Source organism: Marmota marmota, unplaced genomic scaffold, assembly GCF_001458135.2.
Source record: "Marmota marmota marmota unplaced genomic scaffold, marMar, whole genome shotgun sequence".
In the NCBI taxonomy this organism is placed as follows: Eukaryota; Metazoa; Chordata; class Mammalia; order Rodentia; family Sciuridae; genus Marmota; species Marmota marmota.
In genome coordinates this window covers 6,393,522-6,420,145 of record NW_025999941.1, presented here as the reverse complement: position 1 = coordinate 6,420,145, position 26,624 = coordinate 6,393,522, and the positions used below count along the sequence as shown (strand labels likewise).

Genomic DNA, 26,624 nt, shown 5'->3' with positions numbered 1-26,624 from the left:
AGAGAGAGAGAGAGAGAGAGAGAGAGAGAATTTTTAATATTTATTTATTTATTTTTAGTTTTTCGGCAGACACAACATCTTTGTTTGTATGTGGTGCTGAGGATCGAACCCGGGTGGCACGCATGCCAGGCAAGCACACTACCGCTTGAGCCACATTCCCAGCTCCAAACATGTTATAGTTAATAGGAATGTAAATGTTTTCTTGTTTTCATAATTTTGGAACTCTCTTGTCTATTGTAAACATGAATACTGAATTTATTATTTTAATTCAAATTAAGCTCCACAGTAAAGCAGCTTTACATTTGTCAGATTTGTGCAGTCAAGAGAATGTTATGAGCTTAAAACAAGAGAAATGGGGTCAGGTAAGAATGAATAGGCATAGATTTAGGAATGGATGCTAAAAGTGACAATTGAAAAGGTTTCATGAGTAGTTTCACCTTGTCATATTTAGGGGCCAAGGGTGGGATACACAACTACATATTCTTATTACACAAGGTCACATGATAGTCCATGTTTTAAAAGACCCAATGAGCAGCATATGCTCCTAAGACAACACAAGGAGTCTAGAAAGAACAACTGGAAGTTCTCTTATCTCTACCCACTACTGCCTGGTGTGTGTGGTTTATCTTTCTTTTATATTCCCTTCTCCAGTTAAGAAATCAATGTTTGCTTTTTCTCAGGCAAAAAAAAAAAAAGAAAAGAAAAAAGTGACAATACTAAATAATACATTATTAACACAAAACTGTTCATTTTAACTTTATAGGAGATTTATTCAGTTTCTCATTTGACATGAAATTTAAAACATTTATCAGATAAGGAAAAAAATTTCATAGTTATAGACCCATGTTTCTGGTTTTAAACTAACCTGCACTTGATTGGCACTGGTCCGTGCTGAGAAATTAACATAAAAAGGGAAGTACTGGTCCTTTTCCAAGTGATTCATTAGTTTGTCTTTCACATACACTGATTTTCCAGTGCCTGTTGGACCCACAAAAAGCAGTGGCCTTTATGAAAATAATGAATATATCATTTAAAATGTAAGAAATTTGGAATATATTTTCACTGAAAGAAGCTGGAGTTAGTTGAAAACTTAAATCATAAATTATTCTTTATCTAAAAATTCACACTTTTATCTATAATTATTTTATTAAAGATTACTAAAATTAATGATTGGCATACATTTTTGCATAATGTTGCAGTGTCTAATAGTAATAAATTATTATTTAAACAGATTAATGTTAGTATGAACAAAACCACCCATAAACCCAGGCATGGTGGTGTGCCGCAGTCTGGCTGGGCACAAATCACCAGCCACTGAAGCAGGAACAAACTTTATTTTTAAACTGCAGGAAAACACTTCACACAGCTCCCGGGGAATCCTCCCGAACACCACGAGGCTTGTCCAGGAACCCCCAGCCGGAAATATCCCTCCCGGAAATCCCTCCTCCTGCACTTCCCCAACCAATGGGAACTCTCGGGGAATCCCCGGAAATCCCCACGAGAACTCCAAAATAGTGCGAGAACTCAAAAGTTGCGGCAGAGGCGGATAGTAATGCCTCGCCTGTCAATCAATACTGTTGGCAAAATGCCAGGGGCCATACAGACTCGGCCGTGGCTCTCAGCAGTGGTGCATGTAATTCCAGCTATTTGAAAGGCTGAGATGGGAGGATTGCAAATTAGAAGCCAGCCTGGGCAATTTAGTGAGACCCCATATCATAACCATACCCCACACCTCAAAATGAAACACTCATAAAACAAATAATGATATGTTTGTTTGTTTTTTTATAAAAGAAAGTCTAAGTTTGTCTCCCCAGAAAGGTGATGTATTTGTACTTCAAATTTGGGGTACAGGCATAGGGTTGGCAGTGTGGAGAAGAATAATAAAGTGATAATGTTATAGGTTTAGGATTTTAAAAATTAAAAGCATAAAATTTTGGTGAAAATGAAATAACAGTGAATTCTCAAGCTAAATGTATATATGTATGTGTATACACACACACACACACACACACACACACACACCTGTTAAGAGCATTTTTAAATCAATTCAATTACTAACTGAAATTATTTGTCTAAAAGAAAACTCTAGGAAATTCCTCCTTCAGTGAGACCTCAATCAGGGTTTCCCATTCTTGAATAAAATTTACTAATTTGAAAGGGGAAACAATCATATGAGTTTATGTTCACAAAACTAAGGAATTGAGAAATTGAAAAACTAAGTTTGAGAAATGTTGCAATAAAATGAAATATTTTCACCTTGGTAATTTCTCACCATATAATACATAAAAATAAATGCAAAGGTTGGCACTGAAACTGAGCAGTACTCAGTTGTAAAAGGTTACCTAAGTGAGCCAAATTATGCTAATATTGAAGGAGGAACACCAAGTTAAAGTTCTTTTAGAACTACTATAGGGGATGGGGTTGTGGCTCAGTGGTAGAGTGCTTGCCCAGCATGTGTGAAGCACTGGGCTCAATTCTCAGCATCACATATAAATAAATGAATAAAATAAAGGTCCATCAACATCTAAAAAAAATTTTTTAAAATACTATAGTCTTCAAATCCACTGCTGCATCTTATTAGTGTGTTAATAAAGAAGCAGAAACTTGACTACTATAACTCAAATATACTCAGTATTTTAATACATTTTTATATAAGTAATTTCCTCTGTAATTATGTACTTATTAATTTTAAAATATTTTTCTTGTTGTTGTTGTTTTGAGGTGGTTTCTCACTATGATGCCCAGGCTAGCCTTATCCTCCTATATTAGGCTCCCAAGACCTGCTACAAAGTTTTAACTATTAGCCTCTAAAGTTAAAAAAATGCAACTAGAGATACAAAACAGGGATAAAATAATTTTCCCCATAGCTATTTTCCTGTTTTTTTAAAAACCAACATGAAAGTGCTACAAAATACACTCAGATGCAAGTTCTTTATTTAAAAATACATGACATTTATAAAGTTTAAGTAGTATTGATGATAAGTTACACCTAATGTTTTAAAAGAAACTGAAAATATTATTTTAAAAGTTGGCATGGTGCCAGACATGGTAGTATATATCTAATCTTAGCTACTTGAGAGGCTGAGGCAGGAGAATCACAAATTCAAATCCAGCCTTAGCAACTTAACAAGACTCTGTCTCAAAATACAAAAGAAAGGGCTGGGGAGGTAGCTCAGTAGTGCAGTGCAGGGTTCAATCCCAAGTATTCCAAAAAAAAAAAAAAAGTTGGTATAGATATGGCTACAGTAAATGTCTAGTCTCCTGACCAGTTTTATATACTATTTTTTGATGTATTATTCTGATTAAAATCTGAGTTTGTAATATTCATATTAAGCTATGGAATCAGAACCAGCATAGAACATATTTTAAAAAATGCTAAGTGTAATGGAAGAATGTGGATCATCATCAGTTTGATATCAAAGATATCTTAGATATCAAACTGAACTATAACTAAGCTATAATGTATAACTTTTCACAATAACATTGCAACTGGCTTTTAGTCATCTGTTACAAACAAGAGAAATACAAGGTGACTCACAAGATAACAAATATGATGGCAGATGTTGGAGTACACAATAGGAAACCTGAATTCTAGGTTTGCCAATAGCACAGATGTCACTTTAGGCATACAATTAGTCCCCTAGGATCTCCGTTACCTGAAACTGGATAACCTCAGAGTTTACTTTAAAAATTGCTGTAATTGTATTAGAATGAACTGTTACATTTAAAATTCATGTATATAATAGGGTTCCTTACTTTGCATAGGTAATACTCAAATCCATTAGAAATGTATATCTAATTGTGTCCATCGTAGGGACTATGATATCTTGAATCTTGATGCGCTTATCTTCTAAATCAGTACTTTTAATTAATTCATTCCAATGGAGCCAGCGACCTCGGTTTTTCAACTACAAGAGAATATATTTCAAAATATTATAACAATGCAACTGCTATACCCGAAAGGCTCTTTTCAATACTTAAACTGTTTACTTTCAAAATCTTTAGTTTTAGAAGCACACAGTGGAACACACCTGTGATCCCAGCTACTTGGGAAGCTGTGGCTGGAAAAGTCCAAGTTCAAGGCTAGCCTGGGCTAGCAAGACCTTGTCTCAAAAATAAAATACAAAGACTGGGATGTAGCTTAGTGATACCCTGTATTCAATTTTCAGTACCACAAAAGTCAAAACAAGACAAAACAAAAAAACTTCTAATCTTTTCCTCTTTTTATGGAAATATTAGATTTGTATAAAAGAATATAAGTAATAAAGCAGATTAATAATATAAATACCCATGAATCTACCACCCAGTTTAAGATATATATTTTTCTTTAGACTTTTCTTTTTAAATGATAATCTGAAAAATGTAACGTTACTTTATTACTATTTTAACATATCTAGAATTCCAAATATATTTGCCTTTATGTCCTCTTAAACACTCTAATCTCCCCCCAAATCCTTTAAGATATCAATTTGCATTTATTTTTAAAATTTTTTTATTTTTTTAATATTTTTTTTTTTTTGTTTTCGGCAGACACAACATCTTTGTTTGTATGTGGTGCTGAGGATTGAACCCGGGCCGCACGTATGCCACGCGAGCGCGCAACCTCTTGAGCCACATCCCCAGCCCTCAATTTGCATTTAAATGCCACATATTTATCTGAAAGCCACTATAATGTACCTCTAGTTAGAATTTTCTGCATTTTGAGACCATGTTTTTCATATTTTGAGTAAACAAGCAATAATCTAAAAACATCACTTTAATTCTCTATATTTGTTTCTATAAAATTATTCTCTTTGGCATTTTGATACTGGCTGATAGTCTAACAGGACATATCAGCATGGTGGAACTAATTGTTAAAATACTGAAATTCTTCTGAACCACTGGCTGAATGAGTTATTGTTCTGACACAATTAAGTGCTTTTCCATCTGTACCATTTCTACCCATTATTTTCTTCTTCATTTTGTCTTTCTCCCTGGAGACTACCAGGTTTTCCACTGTCAAGTAATAATAAAAGGACTCTTACCTGGCAAAGTAGCAGAAGCCTAGGATCTTGCTCTGGTGTTATAGCTGGCTCTAAGAATCTTTTCCTATTTTCTAGTCGTTTATATATGTCTATGACACATGTATATCTGGTGGTCATTTTTCAAATTTGGGTAAACATTTCTTTAGTAATTCATTATTTTAAGTTTTAGCTTTTATTTTCATCAAAGTTATATAAACACATATTTTAGAGACAAAAGATTTACAAGAAAAACAGTAGTTCCCTCCTCCCATTTTCCCCTCCAGTGGCAACTACCTTTACCTCTTTAATCCAGCCATTTTGATATTTACCTTCGATTCTTAAAAGAACATGCTGGCATTACTACCTCTTGGTTTTTCACTTTTAGTGAGTACTTCATTGACTTCTCTCTCTGACTACTGAGATTGAAACTCTTTCTGGTCATATTCTTAAATTTCTGTGTCAGCATATTTTGAGGGAAGGAGTCCCACACTGTTGTTGGTCTGCCAAACTGGGTTCAAGTTCTGGCTCTGCTAGCCACTTACCTTTCAAAGTTTCTATAATTTAGGTAAAATTAGAATTAAGGCTCTATCAAGATCTTCTGGATTGTGAAATAAAATTTGTATGAATAAAATGATGTTTAAATACTTACTATTTAAAAGAATCCTTTCGTGGATTCTTTTTATATAAAGTGGAATAGTAAATTAAAATTAAACATGAAATTATATGATATTATTAAAGCAAATCTATACTACCAACAAGTTATAGAACAAGAAATAAAGGGATGAAAAAGCTTACCTCAAGAATCTAAATCACACTGGGATAGAAAATCAGGAGCTTTGTCTACTGATTCAAGACACTATGTTTTATATCTTATCATAATAAACATTTTATGTCATACCTCATACATGTAGTCATAGACCAGGCCTTTTTCTTCAAATTGGCATTCCCATTTACCCACACCATCTGGCACTGGGTATTTTTCATTTTTGCCCATTATAAGTGATCTTATGAAAGAATCAAAATTAAGATGACTATCTGTATCACAACCTCCTCCAATGGACCATATTAAAGAGAATATAAAGCAAGCCTGTTGATGAAAAAAAATTAAAAGAAATTTAAAGAAAAACTTAACTAAAATTTAACATACCAGGACTTGCTCAAACTAGTTGGTCACAGATATGAATAAAGTACAATGAAGCACAGCTAAGCTATATGAAGAGTCATTTCTCTGGCAATATTTATGAAAAATTCAAATGCCCATACTAAATTACCTAGGAATTTAACTTTATCTTCAAATATATTCCTGCCTGTGAAAATGCACAATAATTGTGATTGCAGCACTATTTGTAAATGACAAAAGATCAGAAACAACCCAAATGTTCTTCAACAGGGGTTATGTTTAATATTATGCTACACATACTAACATATATGTAGCTCTTAAAAAACAAAGTGACTCTTAAGTACTGATATGAAACAAACTCCAAGACACATTTTGAGAATACAAAAGAAGTATATGCATAAAATACCTCTAGTAAGCTACACAGGAATGAAATGAAACAGACTCTGAAATTAGGGCAACTTCTTGATACCTGTTTTTCAGCATCCTGTACTTCCTCAGACTGAGAGAAGAGGCTAAAGGGCAGCCTCTCACTTCCCTGCCCTGTCCTACCACCTCAACCTGCTGGAAGCCAGGAAACCTTAGACTTGAATGTTTCTGATGAACACAGGCTAGCTATATCTACACATGTATGTTTTCTACCTTTGTCCTGCTCTGCCTTCTAAAAGTTTTTTGTATTGCTGAACTCCCCAGAGATGGAGATTTGAAACTGAAAGATTTCTTCCATATTCTTCAAAGCTGGCTTTGAATAAACCAAATTTCCTGCCAAAGTTCTCTGAGTTTTTAGTGGAGTGACAAGTAATTATTTTGTAAAAGGTAATACTGATGTGTATGGAAGAATGTTAGATATTAGTCCTGTGAAAAATAGTTCCAAGCCTGGGGGTAGGGAGAAGGGATAGATAAATTATACTTCAAAGATATCTGTTCAGGGCTGGAGTTGTGGCTCAGTGGTAAAGCACTTGCCTGACATGTGTGAGGCCCTGGGTTCGGTCCTCAGCACCACATATAAATAAATAAAGTAAAAGATCCATTGACAACTAAAAATATTTTTTAAAAGTATATCTGTTCAATTTTTTTCTGAAGTGGAGGTATGTAACAATAACAAGGGAGGCAGAAAGGAAGAAGTTATGGTTATCAGGAAACCTTGGAATGTGAGATGTCTAAGGTAGAATATTTTCTGTGACAACAAGGTGAATGGAAAACAACAGGAGGGAACTGCTATGACCATAGAGTAAGAGGACAGCAGAAAACCTCAAGGCATTAAGAATGCAGTGACAGTCCTCCTTTGGCAGCACATAATAATAAAATTAGAATGATACAGAGATGATTAGCATGGCCCCTGCACAAGGATGATATGTGAATTCTTGAAGTGTTCCATATTATTGCAATTATGAAAATGACTAACATATAGAATAAGAATAAAATTTTAAAGGCTGTCAGAAACTTTCCATGATAAACAAAAGTTAAAAGAACTAGAAGAAAAAGTAGGCCCAACTCTCTAACATGCCGGCTTGGGAACCAAATTCCTCAACAATACTCCTAAAGTAAAAGAAGTAAAATCAAGAATCAATGACTAGAATGGTATCCAACTGAAAAGCTTCTTCACAGCAAAAGAAACAATCAAGAATGTGTACAGAGATTCTACAGATCGGGAGAAGATCTTCACCACCAATACTTCATATAAGGTATTAATTTCTAGGATATACAAAGACCTCAAAAAATTTACCACCAGAAAAATAAACAATCCAATCAACAAATGGGCAAAGGAACTGAACAGGCACTTAACAGAAGAAGTACGAATGTTCAACAAATATATGAAAAAATGTTCAACATCTCTAGTAATTAGAGAAATGCAAATTAAAACTACACTGAGATTTTATCTCACTTCAGTCAGAATGGCAATTATCAAAAATACAAGTAACAATAAATGTTGGCAAGGATGTGGGGAGAAAGGTACTCTCATACATTGTTGGTGAGACTGAAAACTGGTGCAATTACTCTGGAAAGCAGTATGGAGATTCCTTAGAAAACTTGGAATGAACCACCATTTGACCCAGTTATCCCACTCCTTGGCATATACCCCAAAGACTTAAAATCAGCATTTTAAAGTGACATGGCCACATCAATGTTTATAGTAGCTTAATTCACAATAGCAAAGCTAGGGATCCAATCTAGGTGTCCTGCAACAGATGAATGGATAAAGAAAATGTGGTATATATATAAAATTACTCAGCTATATAGAAGAATGAAATTATGACATTTGCCAGTAAATGGATAGAACTGGAAACTGTCATGGTAAGTGAAATAAGCCAATCCTCAAAAACCAAAGCCTGAAAATTATTTCTGATATAAGAATGCTAACACACAATAAGTAGGGAAGGGAAGAATAGCAGATTTCATTGGATTAGACAAAGGGGAATGAAGGGAAGAAAGGGAAGATGGGAATAGAAAAGACAGTAGAATGAATTGGACATAACCTTTTTATGCTCACATATGAATACCCAACCAATGTAACTCCCACAAGAATGGGAAGTTTTACTCCATATATGTATAATATGTCAAAATATACTCTATTGTCATATATATCTAAACAATATTTTTTTATTTTTGAAAAGAAAAAAAAATGTGACAGATGGGGAAGAGGCCTAGACAAGGAAAAGGGACAAAACCTTTCCTTTGGTTCTCTTTGATAATTTCTCCTTACTATTACCATGGTCTCTGGTCTTCTCTGAACTCTGACATTAGCTAGCCAAGTCTACTGGCTTCTCTCTACCTAAATCCTTCAGGGATTCTGCCTGTCATGCTTCTTTAGTCTTTCATAGTTAGTTTATATGCTGTTTAATGCTGGCTTATTATAAAGATAAAATCAATTTAAAGTCTCAATGGGCTTACTATTAAATCACCTTATCAAGTATTTATCAAATTATGATGTTTCATAAAATATAGGGCAGTTTTGGTTCATTCTGACATATGTTATTTTCTTGTGTTTTTTAGTATCAGAATCAAAGTTGCCAGGTCGGGTAACTTTAACGTCTTCAATATTCTTTCAGTGATCACCAGAAAACAGTTTTGAATCTTATAAATGTCTTACTCAATACAAGTATCAATTGCCAGAAGCATATTTTATTCTGTAATTTAAAACTACATAAAGTATAAAACCAACCATAATCCAAACACGAATGTGCTTGCTAGTAGGATCGTTTTCTACCACATTACAGAGTAGTACTTCAATGAGCCGTGTGAGAGAGACAACCACATTGCTATTACTGGTATGAATCAGTTCCTGCAAAGTGAAAAGAATAAGACATTATTCATAACTTTCAGTTTATTTGAAGAATAAAAGAAGATAAATATTTCAGTTTTAAAAAATGATAACATACATTATATTCATAAACATGAATTTTAAAACATTAATTTAAAAACATCTAAAGAATTTAATTTTTTGACTGATAAAAACCATTTCTTGACTACTTTAGCTTGGCATATAACCATAACCAAAAAATTGTATATAACATACTCTAAATCCTCTGAGAAATGCAAACTAGTTTCTGTAAGGGAATAAATAATGTTCTAAAGATAACAAAAATGAAGTCTCTTATAGCAATTCATTCATTTATTTATTCAACAAACATGAAAGACATGCCTATATGCCTATATACCATGTTAGGAGATAATGAAAATAAAAAACAATGCCTGAAAAGGAGCAACATTAAAATTAAATAGATGGGGCTGAGGTTGTGGCTCAGTGGTAGAGTGCTTACCTAGCATGTATGAGATGCTTGGTTCAATCGTCAGCACCACATAAAAATAAATAAATAGAATAAAGGTATTGTGTCCATCTACAACTAAAAATATTTTTAAAAAACTAAATAGTCAAATATATTGTGTTGTGATAATGGTATGACAGAGGAAGTCTCAGGGTAGGAGAATGTTATTAGAATACTGGGGATAAACAATTAGCCTGGCCCCAAGGAAATGGAAGAGGATTAAGGCAAGGAAGGCTTCCCAGAGGAAGCAATAGCTGAGTTGAATTTGGAAGGAAAAAGTGGTAGGGAAGGATGTTCAAGGTAGGGGCAGCCATTCATTCAAAGAAAGGAGATATGAGCAGATAATTAGTAAAATTCTGTTGGATATGAAAATAGAGTGTGAAGGACGAATGGCAAAAAACAAGGCTTGAGAAGCAGACAAAGGTCAGATTCCAAAAAGCACTGTGGGGTGTGTTAGTGGTCTCAGTATAAGAGAAAGTTCCAGTGAAGGGTTTTAAGTGAAGGAGTAATCAGAATAGATTTATGTTTTGGAATCTTCACTCTAATATCAGGATATATATTGGACCAGAGCAGGTCTACTGTATTTGTTCAGTAGACCTGAACAAATTATTAAGGTCAGAACTGAGCCTACCATAATAAAAAGGGTGGGAATGAAAAGAAATGGGAATGGAAAGAAGATAAATAAAAATGTTATCAAGGAGGGAAAAATCAATAGTTCTCTGAGAACTGACTGGATATAGAATTGTGAAAAGAAATCCATCATTCATTACCTGGAAAGATGGAGTCTATTTTGTATTATTTAAAATGTATAAGTATTAGAGGTTTAAAACTTAAGAACTGCAGAAGAACTTTTTTGTGTATTTTCTCTATGAAGACAATGCATACGATCTTCACAAGGTAGAATTAGCTGATTTTTCTTTTATATACCACATTTTTCTACCCCTAAAATAATACTTTAGGATTAGAAATCTACTGAATACTACTTTTCCCTTTTTATATGAATATATTTATCTATGCATAAGTAAACATGTGTTGATATACATGTGACATGTTGGGGAAGATAGCTAAATAGTAGCTCCCAAAAAGAGAGTTCCATGTCCTAATCCCAGGATTTTATGGAAGTGATCTAACTGAAAAAATGATCTTTGAAGAAGTAATTAAGGACCTTGAGATGAGGAGATCATTTTGGATTATCCTATGGACCCTATACCCAACACCCCAAGTCTTTTTAAGTGCCATACACAACAGAGACAGAGGAGAAGACCATGTGAAGATAGACGAAGAAATTGGAGTTATATAGCCACAGGCCAGGGAACTTCTGAAGCCATCAAAATCTGGAAGAGATACACAAAAATTCTCCCTTGAAGCTCAGCTCTGCTAACATCTTGATTTCAGACTTCTGGCCTCCAAAACTGTGAGAGAATAAATTTCCATTGTTTGAAAACATCAGGTTTGTTATGACAGCCTTAGGAAACTAATAAAATATGTGATTTTTCATAAAATACTAAACACATGAGTTTATGAAGTCATTCATTGAAAACATTTCTTAAATATAGAAAATATTTGGGATTTTAAAAGTTTTAAATTCTATGGTTATAAACAAATAGTTTAGCTGGAATAAATTTAACCTATAGTTATTCAACTGTAACTTGAACAATACAAAACTCCCAGTGGATACTGAATGTGTATAAAGAAAACTGTTTATTATTCACTACCATTGTGACTTTAGATTAATTAAGTTGAATAAAAAACTTAAGAAACTTGAAGAGGTCAGAGAATCATGTTACCTTGCAATTTTTCTTACGAAACCTCAAAGAAGGTGTTATTAACCAGTCAAAAAGTTCTTTCAGAAGAGTTTGATGTTCTGGTTCAAGTAGAGGTCCTTTCAGGGAATGCAACCAAGAAGACACAAGTGGTTCCCATCCTAACTGTGAGGGTTCCAAATAAATCATGCCACATCGGCTTACAGTGGCAGGCTAGAGAAAAAAGACAAGTTTTCTTTTTCCATAGTTACCTCTATACCAGTAAAACCTGACAATTATCAACACTTCTTAGCATGATTTATAAGGCCTGTCATAATCTGGTTTCTATATCTATAGCCTCATATAGCTGTTCACCAAACAGAAAACTGTTTTCAGTTCTATTCCCCAGACATGTCATAGCTCCATGTCTTTACACATCATCTTATTTTTATACGGAATATCCAGGCCCAACCAATCTCCCTGGAGAAGTGTTACATCTTCCTCAAAACCAGATCAAATATTCAAACACCTTTCATGGTCCTCCACTATCCATTCCCCTTATGGCGGCTCAGTCTCCTCCATGCTCTTGGAGCACTCACACGTAACTGTGTATTGGAATTATTTATAAGCATGCTTCTTACCCTTCCTAAACAAGCTTATACTGTGTCTTATCATCTGTATACCCACTACTAAACCCATTTTATGACACATAATAAAAAAATTCTGACTAAATGAATGAATTAACAAATAAATGAACTACTATTGTATTAAATTACAAACTTACCGAAGCCTGGGAAAGGTCCATTGTTTCAAAGATCAGGCTCATTTGAGGAGACATCTGAATGATTTCTCCACTCATAAGACAAAGCTAAAAGCAATTATTTTCCAAACATTTATTTTAAAATATTTCAAGCTTTTCAGATAAAAATTTATTCTACTTATAAGATAAAGGTTTTCCTGTGGTGTAATGGGAAGTATTAGTGGGAGCCAAAAAATCCTGACATAGAGTTTGGGGTTTATTACATCTCCTAATCTCCTTTAACCTAAAATATGTCAGATATGTCAAAAACTGAATTTATCAACTGCTTCCTTCCTCTCAAATTCTTATCATGTCTATTATTATTATAGCCATCTCTTCAATATCCTTGGCTTGCACCTAGGGAATTATCATTATAATAGTTTTCTTTTGCCATACTAAGAATTGAACCACGAAGCCACATCCCTAGGCCATTGATTTTTGTTTTTATTTTGAGCAAGGTCTCATTAAGTTGGCGAGGGTGGCCTCAGCTTCCCTAGTCACTGGAATTACAGGCATGTGCCACCAAATCTGGTTTTATCATTAATTTTTAATGTATTAATGATTATCTATTGATAAACCAAATTAATTTTCCCACTCTTTTAAATTCCACATATATTTCTCATAGTTTCCTCTCTGCTTCTACAATCATTGTTCTAGCCCCAGCTTTACCCCATCTAGTTATTTATCAACAATGAGGCATTTAACACATCTAGATTCAGTTTTTTTTTTTTAATGTAAAATAAATGGTCTAGACCCGGATTGTCCATTATGTAGCTATTAATATTTAATTTTACCTAACAAAAATAAAATTTTAAATTCAGTTCTTCAATTCACTAAGCCACTCTTAAAAGAACAAATAGCCACAGTGAGTAGTGGCTTTCAGATAGCACAGATATTTCCAGCACTGCAGAAAACCATATTAGATGGTGCTAGTCTAGAATACTTTTCACCTTCCACCAGATAATTTCAGCAAAGACTCTTCTATCTGCCACCAATTTGGGAGGTAGAATCAATATTTTCCTCACCCTACTATATTGTTTCCCAACTACTTCTACTTTACCATTGAGTACAACTCTTGCCACTTTGACAGTTCCTCCATTTTCTGTCACCTATCAGTATCCAAGCAGTCTCCTCTCATTAGCTAAAGCCTTTGGCACTTGACCTAGTCTTTCTCCCTTCCATAAGTCTGGCTTCATCCAGTTTTCATAAGGATGAGCATCTCAACACAATAGCCCCTCAGATCCTTGACCAACTTGTCTTCATTTATTTTCTCCTTACTCCATTCCAGCCATACAATTTATATATCTAGAAATTTCTCTGCTAAAATACTACATAATCCAGAAATATTAAATACAAGTACCTCATTTCTCTGCCACAGATTCCTAATCCACCTAGTTCTCCCGCTCATGGACACCTAACCCACCTGCTATACATTTTCATAAGGATTTCTACATCACTGAAGCTTTCACTTCCTTTGCTAGGCAACTTCTGTTCTAGGGTCCCATGCTTCTATTATTATCATGCCAGTATCTTTAAAGTATTACTATATTTCCAGGTTTGCATCATTACCTACACCTACATCCACACCCAGCCTTCTTAGACTGGTAGAGAATATTTCACACAAAGTCAGACCTTCATAGTATGAATAATTATTTAAAGCCTTTAACTCAGTCAGCCTTTAGAACTATTCAGATATGCTTATATGTTTTCCTAGGCAGATCTCTTTTCCATTTTCCATAAAGGTTAATTTAAAACACTTCCTTTCTCTTCAAGTCTGCAAAGAATCAGGGTATACCTCTTAAGGAAGAAAAATCATCAGAAGGATCTGCCCTTTACATTTCCACTATCAAATCTGTATATCTAAACTTCTATATTTTCTTATCATCTAATATGAGACAACCCTTCTACTTGGCTCTGAAACCTTAGCCTTCACCCCACTGACTAACCATTCTTTTCTAAATCATCACGGTTTCTTATCTGTTTAAATTCCACCCTTAGCTCAATCAATATTAAGTGAATGAAAGAAAGAAAATGAATAAATGAACAAGCATCTATGATAAAGCACTTGAGTATATATTTGAATGCTTATTTAGAATTATAGCCATTTCCTGTAAATGTGAAAATAAATTGAAATGGAATCATACAATATAACACTAATACAGACATAAAAAGAATAAATAAATAAATAAAACACATCAACATGAATATCTCATATACAATGACAGAAAAAAGAAAAATATTAAAAAACATGATTCCATAACATGAAGTTCAAGACCTGGCAAAACTAATTTATCACATAAGTCAAAAGAGTGATTATCTGAGGTAGAATGTACAGACTGGGGATGTACATAGTGAACCCTGCAGGGTACAGGAAATTTTACCTATCTTTATTTGGATGATAGTTGTATGGGTTTACCTATATAGTAAAAAAATAAATAAATTACAGAATCTGTATTTAGAATTAGCACACATTCAATACTTTATGTATATTATCTCATATATTAAAATAAATATTAGGAGACTTTCAATTTCTAGTTCTTCTAACTTATACCTATAGTAATAAATATATTACTTAAGTATAACACATATAAGGACTAAAGTGTTCAATGTTCTGAAAAGGAACAAATCCTTTTTATTTTCTCCTAAAAATTTTAAAGTCCTATAAGAAATGATACAGTTATTTGACAATTTATTCTTTCTTAGTAGTAGATTACTATGCCTTCCTCTTAATACAGTAGTTTTAATATATTATGTTTTCATTCTATATCAAAAAAGAACAAAGCACTTACTACAGCAAAGTTTTCATTGAAATGATCATTTATAAACATTAAATTTATTGCATCATTTATTTTAAATATATAATCCTAGTTGATGAGATGTTAAATACAACAAATTACTTAATCATGTCTGAATCTGCTCTGCTTTTAATCAGAGTGATTTACCTTTTTATTATCATCCAATACTGTGTTCATACTCTCTATCCACAAAGTGTCAATAGGACCGTCAAATACAACCCATTTCCGGTCAGGGGTTTCTGATAAGGCAAATTCTCTAAAAGTATTTGCCACAATACCATCAGTCCACTGAAGAAAAAAAAGGAAGAGTTGGAGAGTTCCTTTCAGATAACTGGATTTAGCAGTAAAAACATAAAAACACTTGAAATTCTTGCTTTATTATACACTGTCAATAGGAGAGTTGAGAACATTCTGTTGTGGCTTACCTCATGAGACACTGGGTCAAATTGTCCAAAAAGTTGGCCCATGGTAATTGATTTGGGGTTCACAGTTCTATAAATGACCTTTTCTTCTTCTCCATAGCCGCGTTCATTCATAAGAGATAAAGTATCAGCCAGCACATGTAGTACTTTTGTCTTACCAGCAAAAGGCTTTCCTACTAACATAAAACTATTAAAGTAATTACTCAATAAGTTCCAAAAACTAGAATGGAAAATTATTTATTCCAGTATATAAAAACTTTATCCTGTGATAATTACTACATGTAATTTTTTTCTTCCTTTTTGTTTATTTGTTTATTTTTTGGTGTGTGGTGTGAGGGACCAGGGCTTATATCCATGCTAGACAAGCACTGTATCACTAAGCCACATCCCAAGCCCTACTACATATAATTTTAAAAATTTATTCAAACTTTTCTCAAGACATGATGAAAATATAATTTAACATTTATACTGGTTGACCCACATTCATATCATTATCTACCAAAACTATGATAAAAAGTCTCTAGGTGACAATGTAAACTTACTACATATTACTCTTTTTTTTTTTTTTTTTTTTTTTGGTGCTGGGTATTGAACCCAGAGGTATTTAACCATTGAGTAACATCCCCAGTGCTATTAAAACTCAGCTTGATAGCAAAGCTCACTTCAAGGGTAGAGTCATTGTATTACATATTTAAAATCTATGAAGGAATAATGTGGTTCCTAGCACAGTAGTCCCCTTATTTGTGGAGGATATGTTCTAAGATTCCCACTAGATATCTGAAATCATAGGTTGTACTGAACCCTATATAATACTATATGTTTTCCTATACATACATAACTATGACAAATTTTAATCTATAAACTGGGCACAATAAAAAAATTAACAATCATAAAATGGAACAATTATAACAATTTACTATAATAAAAAGTATGCAAATACGGTATCTCTCAAAATGTGGAATTTTTCCCTTTAATATTTTCAGATTACAGTTGACCATGGGTAACTAAAACAGTGGAAAATAAAAATCATAGATGAGGGAGAACTAATGCAATCATTTTAGGAAGGCAAAAATAATTCAGGGAAAATAGACTAAAGGTGTGACTCTTGCAACTAAACTAGACAGGTTCAAGTATACTACAAGGAAATTTAGAAGGATATGATTTAATAAGGCCCATACTTATAGCTACAGGCACATGGAGTGCCTGGAATAAAAGAGACAAAAAGTTGATTAAAATTTTAAAGGCATTTAATGACACCCCCCCAAGTCTAGCCTAAAACATATATGAATATATAAAACTCAAAATGATTCTTAGGTATTAGATGCACCAGGGTTGATTGCACTCATTCCCCTCATTTTTGTGTATGCTGGAAAATTTGCATAACACAAAGTGTTTTTTAATACCTTGCCTTTAAAAAGAATCATGACTGGGCTGGGGTTGTAGCTAAGTGGTAGAGGGCTTGCCTCCCATGCATGAGCCGCTGGGTTCAATCCTCAGCACCACATAAAAATAAATAAATAAAGATAAAGTTTTTTTTTTTAAAAAAGAATCATGACTATTGAGATCTTAATTTTCTATAAGCAGGAAGCAAGCTGAAAACATTTCTCAGTTACAAAGGACAATATTTTCCCCAATGTCTACTTCACACAGTAGGGAAAATGAAAAGACCTTGCAGAAGGTTAAACCAAGCCCTACAGAGAACAATGAACTGGAAGGCTCCTTTGAGGGAACCAAATCAAGCAGAAGTAGATCCAAGTTTTCAGGAGCTTTAAGATAGTACACTTTGGAACTGTAAAATTACCATATCCACTGTAATGATACCCTATACAATAAATTATGTAAAGAAAATGTTTATGGCCTCTTGGAATGGCCCAACAAGTGAGAGGTCCTAAAGTTTAAGCCCCATTAGCTTTATAGTAAATCCATCTCTGGAACTGGAGTCCTCAGATGCCCAGGCAGATTTTAAAATTGCTACAGAACAATGTTATGTTTTCTATTCTCCAAATTCTGAATGGGAGTGTTTGCTCTGGAAAACTTGTTCTGTAAACCCACTACTATATACGGAATGTGTAGAGGTCAGACAACTTGTCTTTCTAGTTTGGAGGACTCTGGATCAAGAGGAACCACTTCCAAATCTGATGTAGACATAACCATGCCTCTAGAAATTCTGAATTTATGTATGTTTCATTTATTGATTACAACTTTTAAGTTGTCTCTCTGGAAAGGGAAGAGTGTATTTATGTACATTAAGGAGGTGAATAAGACATTATTGCACAAATTGTGATGGCTATTACTACTAGTCACTAAGCACTTCTTACCAACCCTTATTGGACATGTAATATGAAAGAACAATAGACCTTTGTCTTATAAAAGGGAAGGGAAGGGCTGTTTGTTTCCTAGCTTACTTATTATATAAATCTGTTGCTTCTTTTAATTATGAATTTCAGTTGTTAAACAGTTTAATTTCAAATAATACCATCTAACTATGGTAGATGATCTATAATCTTACCCATGTCTAACAATCATCATTTCATACGTCTGAATTATTTTCTCAAGAAAAAATTTAACAGGCTGAAGATTATGTGCGTGGCAAGTTTCATGAGTACATTCCAAAAATTCCTGAAACAAAAAAAAGTGGAATTCATTTCTATAAAATACAAAAATTATACACTATTATTACAAATCATGTCACATAGCTTTTTTTCCAAATTGAGAAGAATTAAGATAGCTTTACTATATTAGTATAAAATTATTAATAATCACAATATCATAGCATTGGGTGTACTCTTCATTAAAGAAAAAAAAAGAAGACACAACTCTTTAATAGCGTTTCCCAGACTTTTGGTTTGTTTTGGTTTTGGTTTTGGTTAGAATGTAGAATAATATGTCAGACAATCCTTCTCCCAGAGTAATTATAAATAAACAGAGAAGCTAAAAAAATTATATAAATATTGAAGATACAGGACCACCCTGGATGCAATTAAGTTTAAAGTATTTTAATTTCAGAAAGAGTGAGCCTTTCTTAGGTAAGCTGTTGGCAGCCTGGTAATATTTCTAAGACTGGACATGATATGCATTTGTTTGGGCCTGTTGTAGACAAAGGGAATTAGTTAGTAAAGAGAAATTAATAGAGATTAATGGTTATGTGGGCTGATGTGATAGGATTGAATGACCCCAAATGCAAAGGTGGTTCTTCCTATTGCTCATGTTTTTACCAAGGATGTAGACACATATAAGATCAAGTTCACCTAGAAAACGACAGAATTTCCTTAGTCTCAAGATGCTTAAATCTCAAAATCCTCCTGGAGGGAGAAGTCTATAATAGAACAAGATAGTGATTGTTCTACAGGCATTTGAAATCAGCAGGAAACTATAAGTCAAAAGAGCAGCAATAAAACTCTAACTTAAGTCAACTCCTGATAGAATTGATCAGCAACTCAACCTAGCTATCTAAAAGAAAAAAATAACACAATATTTCTCTAGGAAAATAAACCAATATAGCCCCTAAATTCACGTTATATGACAATGTTTAAAATAAAATCAGAACTTTAAAATCATGAGAAATAGCTAATGACCAAGAAAAAATAGTAAACAAAATAAATACAAATATTCAAATATTACCATTAGTAGATAAGAACTTTATCTTTTATAAAGTGTAAAAGAAAAAAGACAAGATGATGGAAACAGGGCTAGGATTGTAGCTCAGCGGTAGGAGCACTGGCCTAGCATGTGCGAGGCCCTGGGCACTAGGTTTGATCCTCAGCACCACATACAAAAATAAATAAATAAAACAAAGATATAAGAAAATGACAGAAACACATGAAAAGATAGAGAATTTCAGCAGAGAAAGAGAATCTATAAAAAGAGCCAAATCAGATACACTATTAACAGAAAGACAAAATATGTAAAATTAAGAATTCTTTGGGGGGCTGGGGTGGTGGCTCAGTGGTAGAGCTCTCGCCTCACATGGGTGAGACCCTGGGTTCGATCCTCAGCACCACATAAAAATAAATAAGTGAAATAAAGGTATTGTGTCCAACTACAAATAAAAAATAAAATATTAAAAAAAGAATTCTTTGGATGGGCTTATCAGAAAACTGGACAAAGCCAAAAAAAATAGAATAATTAATCTTGAAAATAGGTCATAAATGTCATTGGAGCCCCAGAAGAGGAGAAAAAAATATTTTAAGGAAAGAAGAAATATTTTAAAAGATAATTACTGAGAATATTCTAAATAGGCATATCCACAGATTCAAGAAGCACAGCAATCTCAAGCAGGCTAAGTTAAACACACACACACACACACACACACACACACATACTCATACAGCACATAGTCAAACTGCTCAAGATGAAGGAAAAAGAAAAATTATTAAAAATAGAAAAATACACATTACATTCAGGGGATCATAAATAGAAAAATATCTACCTTCTAATCACAACAATGAAAGCCAGTTGATAAAAATAACTTTAAATATTGGGGGGAAGAGGGGACGACCCTACCAATTTTGAACCCTATTACCTAAGGAGAATATTCACATACACACAAGATAGACCCAAGGAAGTCTTCTAGATTAAAGAAAAAGATCCCAGATAAAAACATATGAGGGCTGGGGTTGTGGCTCAGTGGTAGAGCGCTTGCCTACCATGTGTGAGGCACTGGGTTTGACTCTCAGAACTACATAAAAATAAAGGTCCACCAACAACTAATAAAATATTTTAAAAAATACATATGCACTGAAAGGAGGGTAAATAAAATAAGCACAATAAGCACTAGAAAACACCATACAGAAGTCTTTCTGTAAGGTTAGGGATGTAGCTCAGTGGTCGAGCACTTGCCTAGCTTGCTTCCTGGGTTCAAATCCCAGCACCAGGGTTTGGTTGGGGGTTTTTTCTCTTCAAAACTATTGTCTGAAGCAAAAGATAATAACACTGTATTTTAGCAACAATAGTACAATGGGCAGAAGTGAGGAGAAAAAGAATTATGCCATTGAAATTGCTTAAATTGTTTGCAAAATGGTAAAATACTAACTTAAGGTAAACAGTAATAAGCCAAAGTATAATCTGTGGAGTGACACTGAAGTCCAAAAGAGAAGATGAAATGGAGTGATAAACTGGGTGCAGCACAGTAGAGAGGTACAGTGCATTCTTAGCATGCATAAAGACCTATGTTTGATCCCTAGTATTGCCAAAAAAAAAAAAAGAGAGAGAGAGAGAAAAAAATGGGTAATAAATATCACCTGAAATCCAAAAGAAGTCAGTAAATAAAGACAAGGGAATGTAGGACATATTAAAAAGCAAAATAATACATTTAGTAGCATTTTTCAAACTGGACTCTATGGACCTATTACTATATTAGTAGGAGCACAAGAATCTTTCAAGATAACATTAAAATTTGAAATTTTCATTTCTGATATTTTAAAAAAATCATATTAGGCTGGGTGTGGTGGCACATGCCTGTAATTCCACCTACTTTGGAGGTTGAGACAGGAGAATTCCAAGTGCAAGGCCAGCCCGAACAACTTAATGAGACTCTGTCTCAATATGCAAAAATAAAGAGGGCTGGGATGTACTCAACAGTATGTTTGCCAAGCATGTTTACACATGAGTTCAATCCCCAGTATGAAAAAGAAAAAAAACATTAGCAATTCTGAATCATCCTGGTAATCACTTCAACTTGGTATTGTCAGAGGAGAAGTATATTAGCATTCAAGAGTGAGAATTTTAAAAAGTCTAAAAAGAAAATGATGACTAAGTAAAGTGATTCCTTAATGATTTAACAGTTCAAATGAAGAGGAAAAAAATTACAGTAATATCAACAGAGAAACATGGTGGGAGACATGAATCTTTATATGGCAAAAAGAAGTTCATACATGCTGAATGCAAAACAATCCTCATTTTACAATAGAATTGCCATAAAATGACAACTTTGTTTCTCTAATTAACTGAGCTAAATTGAATATTATTGAGATTGTTTTAATGGCATTTAACTTTTAATTTTATTTTGGCACTATATTACAGGCATATCTCATTTTATTGTGCTTTACTGTGCTTCACAGAAATTATATTTTTACATATTGAAGGTTTGTTGCAACATTGCATTCAGCAAGTCTATCATCATCATTTTTCTTTTTTATTCTAATGCATTAAAATTCATATTACACTTTTATAGCACAATTTTTCATATCTCTGGTTGTATACCAAGTATATTCACACCATTCGTGTCTTCGGGTGATGATGTCCACCTCATTCCATTTTTTTTACACCCCTTGCTCCCTCCTTTTTGCGTTCTCCACTTTGTCCTATCTGGAGTTTGTCTAATCTTCCCAAGTTTCCCCTCCCAATCAACCCCACTATGAATCAGCCTCCTTATATCAGAGAAAACATTTGGCATTTGGGTTTGGGGGATTGACTAATTTCACTTTGCATTATATTCTTCAAATCCATCCATTTACCTGCAAATGCCATGATTTGATTTTATTCTCTTTTATTGCTGAGTAACATTCCATTGTGTATATGTACCACATTTTCTATATCCATTCATCTACTGAAGGGCATCTAGGTTGGTTCCACAATTTAGATATTGTGAATTGTGCTGCTATAAACATTGATGTGTCTGAGTCCCTGCAGTATGCTCTTTGTAAGTCCTTTGGGTATAGACTGAAGAGTAAGATAGCTGGGTCAAATGGTGGTGCCATTCCCAGTATTCAAAGGAATCTCCATACTGCTTTCCATATTGGCTGCATTAATTTGTAGTCCCACCAGCAATGTGTGACTGTGCCTTTTCCCCCACACTTATTGTTGTTTGTATTCTTAATAGCTGCCATTCTTACTGGAGTGAAATGAAATCTTAAGAGTAGTGTTGATTTGCACTTCTCTAATTGCTAGAGATGTTGAACATTTTTTCATATATTTGTTGATTGATTGTATATCATCTTCTGAGAAGTGTCTGTTCAGTTCCTTGAATGGATTATTTGTTATTTTGATGTTTAGCTTTTTGAGTTCTTTATATACTCTAGATATTAGTGCAAGTGATGTGCATGTGGTAAAAAATTTGCTCCCATGCTGTAGGCTCTCTATTCACCTTGCTGATTTTTTTTTGCTGAGAAGAACCTTTTTAGTTTGAATTCATCACATTAATTGATTCTTGGTTTTAATTCTTGCACTATAGGAGTCTTATTAAGGAAGTCAGGGCCTAATCCGATATGATGGAGATTGGGGCCTATATTTTCTTGAGAAGGCACAGTGTCTCTGGTTTAATTCCTAGATCCTTGATCCACTTTGAGTTTTGTGCATGGTGAGAGATAGGGATTTAATTTCATTTTGTTGCATATGGATTTCCAGTTCTTCCAGCACCATTTGTTGAAGAGGCTATCTTTTCTCCAATGTATGTTTTTTGGCACATTTGTCAAATACAAAATAACTGTAATTATGTGGGTTAGTCTCTGTGTCCTCTATTCTGTACCATTGGTCTACCAGTCTATTTTGATGCCAATACCATGCTGTTTTTGATACTGTTGCTCTGTAGTATATATAATTTAAATTCTCGTATAGTGATGCCACCTGCTTCTCTCTTCTTGATAAGGATTGCTTTAGCTATTCTGGGTCTCTTATTTTTCCAGATGAATTTCATGACTGCTTCTTCTATTTCTATGAGGAATGTCATTGGGATTTTGATTGGAATTGCATTAAATATGTATAGTTAATTTATTAATTATATTAATTATAATTAATTCTGCCTATCCAAGAATATTAATTCTGCCTATCCAAGAATAAGGGAGATCTTTCCATCTTCTAAGGTCTACTCTAATTTCTTTCTTTAGTGTTCTGTAGTCTTCATTGTAGAAGTCTTTCACCTCTTTTGTTAGGTTGATTCCCAAGTTCGTTGTTTTTTTTTTTTTTTTTTTTTTTTGAGGCTATTGTAAATGGGGTAGATTTCCTCATTTCCCTTTCAGAGGATTTATCACTGACACACAGAAATGCCTTTGATTTATGGGTGTTGATTTTGTATCCTGCTACTGTACTGAATTCATCTACTAGTTCTAGAAGTTTTCTAGTGGAATTTTTTGGGTCTTCTAGGTATAGAATCATATCATTGGCAAATAGTGCTAATTTGAGTTCTTCTTTTCCTATACGTATCCCTTTGATTTCTATCATCTAATTGCTCTGGCCAGTATTCCAAGAAGTGTTAGAAAGAGGGCATCCCTGTCTTGTTCCAGTTTTTAGAGGGAATGCTTTCTATTTTTCTCTATTTAGAATGATGTTGGCCTGGGTCTTAGTGTAGATAGCTTTTACAATGTTGAGATATGATCCTACTATCTCTAGTTTTTCTAGTGTTTTGAACATGAAGGGGTGTTGTATTTTGTTGAATGCTTTTTCTGTATCTATTGAGATGATCACATGGTTCTTATCTTTAATTCTACTGATGTGATAAATTTCATTTATTGATTTCCATATGTTGAACAAACCTTGCATCCGTGGGATGAACCCCACTTGATCATTGTGCCCTATCTTGTTGATATGTTTTTGTGTTCGATTTGCCAGAAATTTATTGAGAATTTTTGCATCTATGTTCATTAGAGATATTAGTCTGAAATTTTCTTTCTTTGATGTGTCTTTGCCTTTGGAACAGGGTGATACTGGCCTCATTGAATGAGTTTGGAAGCTCTCCCTCTTTTTCTATTTCATGAAATAAATTGGAGAGTATTGGTATTAATTCTTCTTTAAAGGTCTTGTAGAACTCAGCTGTGTATCCATCTGGTCCAGGGCTTTGTTTGGTTGGTAGGTTTCTGATGGCATCTTCTATCCTCACTTGAAATTGATCTGTTTAAATTGTATATATCATCCTGATTCAATTTGGGCAACTCACATGACTCTAGAAATTTGTCCATGCCTTTGATATTTTCTATTTTATTGGAGAACAAGTTTTCAAAATAATTTGTAATTACCTTCTGTATTTCTGTAGTGTCTGTTGTGATATTTCCTCTTTCATCATGTATGTTAGTATTCTGAGTTTTCTCTCTCCTTCTCTTCATTAGCATGGCTAACAGTTTGTCAATTGTTTTTTTCAAAGAACCAACTTTTTATTTTGTCAATTCTTTCAATTGTTTATTTTGTTTCAATTTCATTGATTTCAGCTCTGATTTTAATGATTTCCTGTCTTCTACTGCTTTGGCATTGATTTGTTCGTCTTTTTCTAGGGCTTTGAGATGTAATGTTAAGTCATTTATTTGATGTCTTTTGCAACCCATTGTTCATTCGGTAGCATATTATTTAGTCTTCAGGTTTTTGAGTAGCTTTTATTTTTTATTTTATCATTGATTTCTAATTTCATTCCATTATTATCTGATAGAATGCAAGGTAGTATCTCTACTTTTTTATATTTGGTGAGAGTTTCTTTGTGGCATAATATATGGTCTATTTTAGAGAAGGATCCATGTGCTGCAGAGAAGAAAGTGTATTCATGTTCACTGAAGGATGAAATATTCTTTGTATGTATTTTAAGTCTAAGTTATTGCTTGTATTATTTAGTTCTATAGTTTCTTCATTCAGCTTTTGTTTGGAAGATCTATCCAGTGGTGAAAGAGGTGTGTTAAGGTCACCCAGAATTATTATGTTGTGGTCTATTTGACTCTTGAACCTGAGAAGAGTGTTTGATGAATGTAGATGCTCCATTGTTTGGTGCATATAAATTTATTAGTGTTATGTTTTGTTGATGAATTGTTCCCTTAAGCAGTATGAAATATCCTTCTTTATCCCTTTTGATTAACGTTGGCTTGTAATCTACTTTATTTGATATGAGGATGGAAATCCCTGGTTGCTTCTGCAGTCTATGTGAGTGGTATGATTTTTCCAAAACTTTCACCTTCAGTTTGTGGATGTCTTTTCCTACAAGATGAGTCTCTTGGAGGCAGCATACTGTTGGGTCTTTTTAAAAAATTCAATCTGCCAGTGAGTTTAGGTGAGTTTAGGCCATTAACATTCAGGGTTATTATTGAGACATGATTTGCATTTCCAGCCATTTTTGTTTATTTTTGGTATTTAACTTGTCTTGGTTTCTCCTTTGATTAGTTTTCCCTGTTTTTTTTTTAGAACCTCTATGACCCTATTGAAGTAATCTTTTGCTTCCTGTATTTGTTTATGTAGCTCTTTGTCAAAATGATCTTTTGCTGCCTGTATTTGCTCTCTTATATCATCCTTCAATTTCCAAAACATTTTAATTATGTACATTCTGAACTCCTTCTCTGTAATTTCTTCTGCTGGCTTGCCATGGATTCTAATAATGTAGTATCTGGATTTGTTTGGGGCACTTTCCTCCCTTGTCTTTTCATATTGCTTGTGTGTCTTCCCTTCTAGCACTGTGTGTCCTAGGCATTACCATTTTTACCCTATAGGTTTATAGTGCCCCTGTTGGGATCCAAAACCTCTTCTTTGAGGTGAAGGACAATGTTATCAGATCCCAATATAAATAATATATACCCTAAAAACAAATGTTTGTTAATAAATTTACAATTTGGTCACAATGTACAGAAATGGTGAATTCAATTATTATCTACTCAGTAGTTTTGTAAAAGTGTTTACAGTTTCTGATGGTGGACAAAGAACTGGGGTGAACAGTAGGATGATATGCTGAGGAGGTAGGAGGTGAAGATAGAGTTACTATATCTTAGGAAGTGTGAAAGAGAAATCTAAATAAAGAGGAAGATTAGTAGCAGGAGAAAGGAGAGGAAGTAATTTTGGGGTAGACAAGTAAGTGGGAAGACATAGAGCACATAAAACAAACACACATATATATCAAGAAAAATAAAAAATGTTAAAATAGCAGAAATTTTAAAAATAAAAAAGAATAAAAAGAATGTACAACACAAGTGTAATATACTATTCAGATGTCCCAGTGTCAAAATCCTAATTCATGCAAAGTACTTAGTTTCACATATGTTGGGGATGTGAGGGTGGAAGAAAGGAGAGAGAGAGAGAGG

General features: G+C 33.7%; 1 protein-coding gene and 1 non-coding gene across 2 annotated transcripts in view; one reads left to right on the top strand and one right to left on the bottom strand.

The window, feature by feature from the left end:
- Positions 1–26,624, bottom strand: part of Dnah12 (dynein axonemal heavy chain 12) — a 267,252-nt gene that overhangs the window by 127,951 nt on the left and 112,677 nt on the right. Inside the window, exons 31-39 of the mRNA XM_048801012.1 lie at positions 18,155–18,264; positions 15,649–15,832; positions 15,371–15,511; positions 12,414–12,497; positions 11,675–11,863; positions 9,284–9,403; positions 5,902–6,090; positions 3,757–3,908; positions 866–1,004 (exon numbers count right to left, since the gene is read on the bottom strand). Of these exons, the coding sequence (XP_048656969.1) occupies positions 866–1,004; positions 3,757–3,908; positions 5,902–6,090; positions 9,284–9,403; positions 11,675–11,863; positions 12,414–12,497; positions 15,371–15,511; positions 15,649–15,832; positions 18,155–18,264 (1,308 nt within the window). The remainder of the gene's footprint in view (positions 1–865; positions 1,005–3,756; positions 3,909–5,901; positions 6,091–9,283; positions 9,404–11,674; positions 11,864–12,413; positions 12,498–15,370; positions 15,512–15,648; positions 15,833–18,154; positions 18,265–26,624) is intronic.
- On the top strand, positions 7,398–7,504 carry LOC125616280. Its single transcript, XR_007346914.1, has one exon. It is a non-coding gene; the product is annotated as a U6 spliceosomal RNA (small nuclear RNA).